The sequence below is a fragment of the Sinocyclocheilus rhinocerous genome, unplaced genomic scaffold (assembly GCF_001515625.1).
Source record: "Sinocyclocheilus rhinocerous isolate Xijiao unplaced genomic scaffold, SAMN03320098_v1.1 scaffold53, whole genome shotgun sequence".
NCBI classification, from domain to species: Eukaryota; Metazoa; Chordata; class Actinopteri; order Cypriniformes; family Cyprinidae; genus Sinocyclocheilus; species Sinocyclocheilus rhinocerous.
In genome coordinates this window covers 122,473-133,713 of record NW_015645538.1, presented here as the reverse complement: position 1 = coordinate 133,713, position 11,241 = coordinate 122,473, and the positions used below count along the sequence as shown (strand labels likewise).

Below are 11,241 nucleotides of genomic sequence, written 5' to 3'. Positions count from 1 at the left end.
ATCTGAGGGTGCAAAAAAATCTAAATATTGAGAAAATAGCCTTTAAAGTTGTCAAAATGAAGTTCTTAGCAATGCATATTACTAATCAATAATTAAGTTTTGATATAATTACTGTAGGAAATTTACAAAATATCTTGGAACATGATATTTCCTTATTTTGGTGATTTCAAATATCAACATTGGCTACCAGAAATCCCTTACTCTGCCTTTAAGACTGGTTTTGTGGTCCAGGGTCACATGTGTCAAACAACAAAACTAAATTGAAATTTTAAAACAAACCCTAAATCAAATAAATAATACAAATAAAAGAAATCTCTTGATATAAACAAAGGCTTTGTCTGTGCTCTTTCCATTTACAATAAGAGGCAACCACAGTATTTTAATCACGATCCAAACAAAGATGCTGCATACACGATGCATGAGCAGTTTTTTTTATCTAAATTAGATTGTATAACTTCGAAATTTGAAGCAAAAGCAAAATGGTCTGACTTGAGTTTTGTGAAACTGTATATAAAACACATCTACAAACAGCAGATGGTCTGAAGGAAAACACAAATTCACTCTCTGCCAGCAGGTGGTGCTTATGGAACAGCGGTAATATAGCCTTTCCTTGGTTACTACTGTAGACAAAGCAGCACTGCGCTTATGAACACTACTTCAATATGCATCATACAGAGGCAAGATGAACAGAAAATAGCATCTAAACTTTTCTAAAGACAGTTCCCCTCAGAGATACATTCACATAAACTCCTACCCCCAATTGTATTGTGATTTGTTTAGCATCTCAACGATTTTAATCGTTACATATTTGTATCAACCGGCTCGCGGTGTATCGTTACATCCCTAGCGGTAAGATGGACATTCGACTATATAATTTTGTTTAAAATCATGTTTAAAATGTATAAAACTTGTACTGTTGCTGTTTCTGATAGTTTGGTCTAAAGAATCTCAAGTCTTACATAAGTGTGTAATAGTTACACGAATAGTAGACATACTCTAGCAGAAATAAAACTTCTCTTACAGTTGAATTTTTAACATTAGCATTTACTGAATTTTTAGTGTTGTTTTTGCAACAACCATTTTGACAGTGTTTGGGTCATTTCTTCGTTGCTATCTCTGTTGCAGGCATGCACGCTGGCCAGACGGAATGCTGACGTGTTTCTGAAATACATGCACAGAAACAGCGTCAGCATGCCGGGGATGCTGAGTCACGTCAAAGCACCAGAGCAGCAGGTCAAAAGTGAGTTCTGGCCACAGCTTGACGTCAAAACGGTTACTTAGAAATATTGCATAAAGGATGATATACAGACTGTGTATTATCCTGCTAATGAAACAGCTATGTATTAAATATATTAATAAATGGACAGGAAATATCCATTTTACTGTTAACGAGCTATTTTTGTGAGAAGTAGGAGGCTGTGAAGTGATGAAACAGACATGACTGGGTTAGCATTCAATCATACAGTTTAGCGGACTTTATGCAAAAATATATAGACTTAGAGTACCACAACTGACCAATCAAGCATTCCAGAGAGACGTATAATAAACACATGGAGCCCCTCATATGTCCCTGTAGTATTTCAAATCCTGTTCCACTTTTCAAACCACAAGGCTACAGATGCTGCCTTTCTGCATGTTTTCCTCTTATTTACCAGTCTTCCCTCTGCTGGCTCTCTGGAGATATGACAAAACACAGTCTGTCTTCCCCACAGGGGTTTAGATCCAGTGCATGTTGATTTTACATTCTGCAAGCCATCTAAAATAGCTGTGGTATACCATCTAGTGGCCGAGCAGTGCGCTGCACCCTCACTTGAGTTTTTAGCAGCTGGCCCACTTTGGCCCACTTTAGCCCAGTTTAGAATGTGTGCATTGTGAATGCGGCCTTGTTCTGTTCAGAGTGTGCTTACAATGACTCAGATAAGGAAACCGTAAATGGGTCAGGCCTCTGCCGCACAGATAAGGGCAGCGTACTGCAGAATGGTGACAGCATTACTCCACTGGGGATCGTCACATTACCTTCATGCTTCACACACACACACACACACACACAACATTGTAAAGTGCATCTGCTTGTGTAGCAATTTTATCTTTAGTGCTCTCAATTTAAGAAGTCGTGGCCTAATGGTTAGAGAGTCGGACTCGTAACCCAAAGTTTGTGGGTTCGAGTCTCGTACCGGCAGGGATTGTAGGTGGGGGGAGTGAATGTACAGCGCTCTCTCCCACCTTCAATACCATGACTGAGGTGCCCTTGAGCAAGGCACCAAACCCCCAACTGCTCCCTGGGCGCCGCAGCATAAATGGCTGCCCACTGCTCCGGGTGTGTGTTCACGGTGTGTGTGTGTTCACTGCTGTGTGTGTGCACTTTGGATGGGATAAATGCAGAGCACTAATTCCGAGTATGGGTCACCATACTTGGCCACATGTCACATGTCACGTCCCTTAAAATGTATTTATTCAAATAAATTGTTTAATTATGTAAATGTAATTTTATCAAATTTTAAAAAGGTGTTTGATAATAATAATAACAAAAATAATGGATTTTCCTATATTAGAGAAATTAAAACATTACCCCTTTAATTTAACATTTTTAAATTAACAATAGTTAATTAATAAAATGAATGAATCTAAAATGTTTTAATTATGTATTAATTCTATCATAATAGTAATAATAAGATACATTTATTATTATTGTTGTTATTTTCCTACCATCAGTTAAAGCAATAAATATTCAAGATTCAATTACCCATTTAACTTTAAATTTTATAACTAAATGGATTAAGTTTTATGCAAAAATGCTCAAATTTAATTTAATATAATCTAATCATTTCATAATATTTTTTATAATAATAGAAGTCAATATGTTGTTTCATTTTTGAATTGTTTATTGCTTGAAATGCACTGATGGTTGGCTAACCATAATAATAACAATAACAAGCGTAATAAAAATAAATAATAGTTTTATTCTTATTTTCCTACCATCAGTGCATTTCAAGCAATAAACAATATAATTCAAGAAATAAACAAAATGTTAACTTCTTTGTAGTGTCTGTTCAATGATTTACTCGTCTGTCACAATATTGTTTGAATTATCTTAATTTAAGGGCGTTCTCAGAAAAAGATGAATTCGATTAAATAATCTGTACATCTTGTATCTACTAATTTCTATTGATTGAGAGCACTAGTTAAAATACATATATTGAATATTATGATTAGCATGATTCCAGTGGCTTGCAGCTAGCAGTTAAAAGATCTGCGCTGGTGTTCAAAGTGTTGTGCTTCAGAACTGCGTTGTACATCATGGTTAAGAATGATCATGTGTGATTTTGTAGATATCCTGAATGAGTTACTGCAAAGGGAGAATCGGGTCCTGCACTTCTGGACCATGAGGAAGAGAAGGCTGGACCAGTGTCAGCAGTATGTGGTGTTTGAACGCAGTGCCAAACAGGTTTGATGTCTCCCTCTTCCTCCATCTGTTCCTTTGATGTCTGATCAGTCTGATTATTCACTTTTTCTTGGCCCAAGGCTGAGACTGACAGACTCATGACTCACTGCCATGGCTCTAATTAAACTGCACAGAGACATTATAATTAAGACATTTACCTTTTTCATCCTCTGTTTGTATGTGTGTGTATTGGGATGTGCGTTTATGCATATGCCATAACATGTCTTCTCAGTTCATTTTAGGTTTAGTCATGAAAATGTTGTTTTAAAACAATGTTTCTCAACTTTAGGACCCAGATTAGGGCCATAGCGTTTGCTTGGAGAATGACATTAATAATAAATATATGGAAAAGACCTATTTTAACTATGCACATTTAGGTTCAGTTGTGTTTTGTTTTTGCATTTAGCATTGTTTTACCTCACTGTCTGCAACACACTTGCTATGAATCACTATTTTAAAGTGTTTCTTTCTCATTGTCCAGGCTCTGGAGTGGATCCATGACACCGGTGAGTTCTATCTGTCCACACACACCTCCACAGGCTCCAGCATCCACCACACGCAGGAGCTTCTGAAGGAGCACGAAGACTTCCACATCACAGCCAAGGTACGACTGCACCACAGCGATGACAAACACCTGGGCTGCTCCTTTTAACTCTGCAGTTACCTAAAGCTCATTCTCTTCCTGTGTCCCCAGCAAACCAAAGAGCGGGTGAAGCTGCTGATACAGTTAGCGGATGGTTTCTGTGATAAGGGCCACTCCCACGCCGCTGAGATTAAGAAATGGGTCACGGCCGTGGACAAACGCTATCGAGACTTCTCCCTTCGCATGGACAAGTATCGCACGTCTCTAGAGAAAGCCCTCGGCATATCATCAGACTCAAGCAAAGCAGTATGTGTTTTTTTCTCATAATAGTGTGATATCTGATCATTTTGAGTCTTGACATATCACATGCTAGCATTTGAGTGAGTTTGCATGGTTTGGAGCCATAATCTGGACAAATAGTTTGTGTTTTTGCCATCAGGCTGTCAGTAGATTAAGATAAGTATTTTCATCAATCATTTTACATACTCATCATTTTTCATGTACGTCGTCTTCTTAATACCTGTATTCTGGTCAAGTCTTCAAATAATTTTTTATACAAGATTTACAGCTATTAGAATATTCCTGTATGTAATAAACATTCAGAATACATTCAATCTTATTTCCTGATATTCTTTTCTAGAAACACTTGTTTTAATTGTAGCTATACACAATAAATTAATAAGCGATTCACACTCATGTCCATAACAATGACAGAAAAATGCAATAAATTGCATACTGTTAAAGTATTTATTCATATTTTTAAATTAGGGTTTATTTTTATATGTACGGTTTACATTTTAGTTGAAGTATTAGTCATTTTATGTGCTAGTTTTAGATTGTTTGTCATTTTAGTACTTCACATCCACATAGTAGTTCACATCTAATATTTGTTTTATTTTATTTCTGCTATCAGAATATTTTTGTGCATAATCAGTGGGAATAGTCCTGAAAAATATATGCTGTCAGAAGACTGTGGGACAAAAACAAGTTGTTTTTAATTTCCAGAGTAAAGACCTGCAGTTGGACATCATTCCAGCCAGCGCTCCAGGGTCAGAGGTCAAACTCAGAGATGCTGCCCATGAGCTTAACGAAGAGAAGCGCAAGTCTGCCCGCAGGAAGGAGTATGTCTGATTTACTGTTATTTATTGACCGAAAGGTCACTGAAATATTCTAATGAATTCTTGTACTTTTAGATTGAGAAAGATCTACATTGTTTATTTTTTCCATTTGAATAGCTTCATCATGGCTGAGCTGATTCAGACAGAAAAAGCTTATGTGCGAGACTTAAGAGAGTGCATGGATGTGAGTATTTTGTTGTATATTATTAAAGCTTTTATTTGGATCTTTTGTCCTGAATTATGGAAAATCGAAGCAAATCACGATAAAAATGTCCTTATTTCAGACTATGATGTAAATAAATCTGTCAATTTGAACCTTTTCCTCTCATCCAGACATATCTGTGGGAGATGACCAGTGGCGTGGAGGAGATCCCACTAGGGATCGTTAATAAAGAGCATATAATTTTTGGTAACATGCAGGACCTCTACGAGTTCCATCACAAGTGAGTTCATTTATAATGCAAATGCTTTAAGCATTTTTTAAAGAATAAATTCTCCCGTCCAAAATCCAGCAAATTAGTTTCCAGTCCCCTCTGTAAGTGGCTCATATATATCGCTCTTTTTTTTTCTTTTTCTGTCACCAGTATTTTCCTCAAAGAGCTGGAGAAGTACGAGCAGCTTCCTGAAGATGTGGGCCACTGTTTTGTGACTTGGGTGAGTAGAGTTAATTGTGTTTGAATACTAATATTGTATCTGCTTCTTTCAGATTAAGGTCATTGAAATACCTCTTTCATCTTTCATCAGGCCGATAAGTTCCAAATGTACGTGAACTACTGCAAGAACAAACCAGACTCCACTCAACTTATTCTTGAGCATGCTGGAGGATATTTTGACGTGAGTTGAATGTTTCTGTTATGATTCATGTATTTTATTCATTTTGATCATTCATCATTTCTTCCTGCCAGTGGCCAATTTGAATCCCAATTGTGAAAGTCGATGTATTCAAATTCTTGTTACAGGAAATCCAACAGAGGCATCGCCTGGCCAACTCCATCTCATCATACCTCATCAAACCTGTTCAGAGAATAACCAAGTACCAGCTGCTCCTCAAGGTAAAAACATCTTGAATTCATCCCGAAACTTACGGAATGGTTTGCTTGTAACCACTTAGTGGTAATTGGGTTTGCGTTTGTAGGAGCTCCTGACGTGTTGCGAGGAAGGCAAAGGTGAAATCAAAGATGGCCTGGAGGTTATGCTCAGTGTTCCCAAGAGAGCCAATGACGCCATGCACTTGAGCATGCTGGAAGGTGAGTGGACGCGCGCACACAGACACACAAAGACACATATGGGGCAGATGAAACGGTTTCTGATGGCAGTGAATGTCTTCAGGGTTTGACGAGAACATTGAGTCCCAGGGAGAACTGATCCTGCAGGAGGCGTTCCATGTGTGGGATCCCAAGACCCTGATCCGTAAGGGACGGGAACGTCACCTGTTCCTCTTCGAAATGTCACTGATTTTCAGCAAGGAGGTTAAAGACTCCAATGGCAGGAGCAAGTACATCTACAAGAGCAAGCTTTTTGTAAGTTTCACATCAAGATTAAAGCACTGAAACATCTTTTTATGCAGAGGATCTGATTGTTTTAAATGCTTTGTTTTGGCTGCAGACCTCTGAACTGGGTGTTACTGAGCATGTGGAAGGAGATCCGTGTAAATTTGCCCTCTGGGTTGGACGGACCCCAACTTCAGACAACAAGATTGTCCTCAAGGTAACCCTCTTTTTTGACTTTCTCTTGCTCTGTTGACAAGCATGGCACTGTTTTGGTCCAGCTTTCTATGTTGCATTGCTGTGTAACTCGTCTCTTTTGCACTTTAACAAGTAAAAGGTTGAATATTTGTAAAATCCTAATATTCAGCATGAAGACTTGTTTTTACTAACTGGGGAAGGGAATGTCAATTATTTTCTGTAGTAATTGACAGCGTGCCTCAGGTGCTCTTGATATGATTTGACATGAAAAACACCTCAGGTTGATCCTAAAGAGAATGTTAACCACAACAAAAATCTATTTGTATCAAACTATGACTGTGGTTATATGGGAAGATCTTGCATCTTTGGTTCTGACTGGATGTTAATAAAGTGCAAGGAAACAAAAACCAAGAATAGTCTCTACTGGTGGTGGCTTATGTGCATTGCAAGTGGCTTCTGTCTCACAGTAACTGTTAACTGACTGCATGCTGTTTAAAACTGTAAGGCTACTGTGTTCAAAACTTTCTTTAGTGAAATGTGACAAAATTGCATAGTTATTTACTGTCCATTTATATGTGGTTTACATCATATAAGCTGAAGAAAAATTCTCTGCTTAAATCATTCAGTGTCATGTATTTCATATTAAAAATACAAACACATGTGCACACAAACACACATATATCGTATCGCTTATATATATTATACATTTTTTCACAAAAAGAAAATAAAATATATTAAACTATATATAATATGTATGTATATAAAGGCAGTAGCTTATATTCTTTTTGTTTGAAAAATAGTTTTAAATTCTACTTATTAATCATAATTTACATCTTCAAATGGCAGTGACTAATGTATAAACCATGTATCACAACACGTTGGCAAAATTGGCTCTAAGTTATCACAAAATATGTTTATTAATGTTGTCCCTATGTCTTACCGGCCACTGTCTCATGTAGTATGATATATGGCATTTTATAAAGCAGTAAAATCTTGTATATTTCTATATTTCGAATGAAGCTAAGTCAGGGATGCAAACATGGATCCATGGTGAGTACAGCCACACAGATAACTCACCCTTAGTTCACCATAGAACAGAAAATCAATGTGTACTCTTACTCAACGTTTTGTATTTCTCTGCGTTTTCTCTCTCCACACACATAAACACAGGCGTCCAGTATTGAGAACAAACAGGACTGGATAAAGCACATCCGTGAAGTGATTCAGGAGCGCACTGTGCATCTGAAGGGGGCGCTGAAGGAGCCCATCCACATCCCCAAACCTTCCACAGCCAAACATAAGGGTCGCAGGTACACCCCCAGGCCAGTGAAACATCTCTTTTCTTACTTAAATATTAGAAAGAATAATAAGAATATTAATTTTGTCCTTTTTTACCCTTCAGCTTAATTTTACTGTTGCTGGATTTATAGTTTTCTTAGTATGTGGAACCATACTAGGACTAGGAGTTAATTTCCTGTGTGTGTTTATGTGTGCAGGGATGGAGAGGATCTGGACAGTCAGGGTGACTGCAGCAGTCAGCCAGACACCATCTCACTGGCCTCCAGGACCTCACAGAACACACTGGACAGCGACAAGGTGAGGCTACACCTCCTGTCTGTGAGAATGACTCTTAAACCTTTCAGAGCTTCTAATGTTGATCTCAGTGAAATTACTGATGAAAATGTTTGCAGCGTTATTTTAGCATTATGGATATACTGTTACAGTATAGGGATTTAACGATTTCTGGTTTGACGATAAATCATGATAAAATTTCCGACGGTTAGTATTACCGTTTCGTATTTTAATTATCATTAAAACGTTATTGTTTTAGTGATTATGCAAACAAAGTCATTTTATTTGTTGTTTGTTGATTTTTAAATATAAAACTTGGTTTAGTGATTTATGTGTTGGTACTTTTTGAACATCTCCAGCACATTTTAACAATACCGTGATAATACTGATAAGCGTGATAATTTTGGTCACTATAATCGTGATAAGCAATTTTCATACTGTTACATCCCTATTACAGTATTTATATTATTTTGAAATAGTTTGTTTTAAGTTTTCGTTTTCATTTTAGTTTAGTTTTTAGTTTAATTGTATGTGCTTTGTCATTTTATTAGTTCTTATTTAATATTTATATTTTTAATAATTATAGTTCTAGTTTTAATCATTTTAGTACGTCAACTTAAAACGATAGATCACCCCAAAATAAAAATTCTGTCATCATTAATTCAGCCTCATGAAATGAAATGTTGAAATGTTGCCTTGGCAATTTGATGAAATAAAAAAATGCAGGAAAAAAATAAACTTTTTAAGTTTGCAAGTTTGTTTTTCTTCTATATATATATATAGATTTGTTTTTTAATTTAAGCTTTTTCGATTAATAGTAACAATTTTTAGTCATTTTAGTTAACTGTAACAACACTGAATGTTAACCAAAAAAAATGTTGTTAACAATATCAAGGACAGGACAAAGACACATTGTGTTGATAATTAAATGAGAAAAAATAGCAGTACAAAATATTAACAAAACAGCTTACATATTCTAAGAATAATACACAAAGCACACTGTGGCCATAATACACTATAAATAATGTACCAGTAATATATATTAACAAAAATTAATTAATTAAACACAATAATTTCTAAACAACTCATGCTTTCTTATTCTATTACTTCTGGGCAGGTTTATACATTTAAATGAATGTTTATACATTTTTCAAAATGGTTTGATCTGGAGCATTTTGACACTTTAAAAAAAAAAAACTTTTCATATTACTCATTTTTTTACTGATCTTGTATGACATTTCAGGCATAGTAAAATCGACTAAAATTAATGAATATGACATGGCAAAAAAATCACAAAATTTAAAGGGCATTTTAGTCTTAAGACAATCACTATAACTAAAAACATGGCTCTTTTCTTTTTCTTTTTTCTTCAGTTGTCAGGTGGTTGTGAGCTCACAGTGGTCATCCATGACTTCATGGCCGGTAACAGTAATGAACTGACAGTGCGAAGGGGACAGACGGTAGAGGTACTAGAGAGGCTCCACGATAAGCCCGACTGGTGCTTGGTGCGGACCACTGACCGTTCCCCTGCCCTGGAAGGCCTGGTTCCCTGTGCCATGCTCTGTATCGCCCACTCCCGCAGCAGCATGGAGATGGAGGGCATCTTTAACCACAAAGGTGGGCAAATGTCCGAAACGCTTCCTAATAATCCACACAGACCTGTGTCAGATAATAATCACAAGCTTTTCTGTATTTTTCCAGACGCGCTTTCTGTGTGCAGTAACGATGCCATCTTGCCAGGCTCCTCTGCCACCCTGCAGCCAGGTCATGTGATGGGCTCCCAGAGTTCCCCTGGGCCCAAACGCACTGGCAACACATTAAGGAAATGGCTGACCAGCCCTGTGAGGAGACTCAGCAGTGGTAAAGCCGACGGCCACGTGAAGAAGCTGGCGCACAAACACAAGAAGAGCCGTGACGTCAGAAAGAGCGCAGACGCAGGCTCGCAGAAAGACTCTGACGACAGCGCAGCCACGCCACAGGATGAGACTCTGGAAGAGGTTTGAATGTTATTCATACTTTTTCAAAGCTGGTCTTACTGGCTTTCTGAATATATAGCCTAATTTATGGTTTTGTCCCTGAACCTCCACAGAGGGTGCGTAACGAGGGTCTGAGCAGCGGGACTCTCTCCAAATCATCGTCGTCAGGAATGCAGAGCTGTGGAGAGGAAGAGGGAGAGGAAGGAGCTGATACTGTGCCACTTCCTCCACCCATGGCCATCCAGCAGCACAGCCTCTTCCAGCCGGACGCACAGGATGACAAGGTGAGCCGGCACATGACATAGTAGAGGGGGGCGACAGAGGAGGGGGGTTGGTACGAGTGAGTCACTAGTTTAGATTTTGTTTGTTTGTTTGTTTGTTTGTTAAGAATTGTTGTGTAGTATATAAGGACAGTTACTGCATTTGGTTGGTTGTTTTTTTGTTTTTTGGGGGGGGGGGTTCTCTCTGCCAAACGTTAAACCTCAATCCTTTTAGAGATCCTCCGCTTTAAATAATATCTTCTCCTGGTATATGCAGTCTTTACTTTCAATTTCAGTTTTACAGTTCTAGCTCAGTTCCAATTCATGTGTGACTGTGAAATACAATTCATGTGAAAACTGTTTTTCTGATCATTTTAAGACCGAAATGGAAATCTTGTCATATGGACCCCCATCACACTTGGCAGTAACACGCAGCTTTTAAGACTGGATCATTTGGAAATAGTCATGAATGAATTCATATCACATTTATTAAGCTTGAAATGTGTTTCTTCGCAATCAATCAACAATTTCATGTTTTTTATTGAATTATTCTTGTTTTTCTCATTTCTCTCCCAAAGAAAGCTTCTTTTTTTTTTTTTTTTTTC

The 11,241-nt window shown here is 37.5% G+C and overlaps 1 protein-coding gene across 4 annotated transcripts in view; it reads left to right on the top strand.

Annotated features, from left to right (window-relative positions):
- trioa (trio Rho guanine nucleotide exchange factor a) overlaps positions 1 to 11,241 on the top strand; it is a 129,090-nt gene that overhangs the window by 101,778 nt on the left and 16,071 nt on the right. For all 4 annotated transcript variants that reach the window (XM_016509759.1, XM_016509762.1, XM_016509760.1 and 1 more), the window contains 19 exons: positions 1,126 to 1,240; positions 3,330 to 3,445; positions 3,924 to 4,046; positions 4,137 to 4,331; positions 5,031 to 5,146; positions 5,261 to 5,327; positions 5,477 to 5,586; positions 5,728 to 5,797; positions 5,888 to 5,977; positions 6,103 to 6,195; positions 6,279 to 6,390; positions 6,473 to 6,663; positions 6,749 to 6,850; positions 7,849 to 7,878; positions 7,999 to 8,150; positions 8,325 to 8,424; positions 9,774 to 10,017; positions 10,102 to 10,397; positions 10,490 to 10,660. In XM_016509759.1, coding sequence (XP_016365245.1) covers positions 1,126 to 1,240; positions 3,330 to 3,445; positions 3,924 to 4,046; positions 4,137 to 4,331; positions 5,031 to 5,146; positions 5,261 to 5,327; positions 5,477 to 5,586; positions 5,728 to 5,797; positions 5,888 to 5,977; positions 6,103 to 6,195; positions 6,279 to 6,390; positions 6,473 to 6,663; positions 6,749 to 6,850; positions 7,849 to 7,878; positions 7,999 to 8,150; positions 8,325 to 8,424; positions 9,774 to 10,017; positions 10,102 to 10,397; positions 10,490 to 10,660 — 2,493 coding nt within the window. The remainder of the gene's footprint in view (positions 1 to 1,125; positions 1,241 to 3,329; positions 3,446 to 3,923; positions 4,047 to 4,136; positions 4,332 to 5,030; positions 5,147 to 5,260; positions 5,328 to 5,476; positions 5,587 to 5,727; positions 5,798 to 5,887; positions 5,978 to 6,102; positions 6,196 to 6,278; positions 6,391 to 6,472; positions 6,664 to 6,748; positions 6,851 to 7,848; positions 7,879 to 7,998; positions 8,151 to 8,324; positions 8,425 to 9,773; positions 10,018 to 10,101; positions 10,398 to 10,489; positions 10,661 to 11,241) is intronic.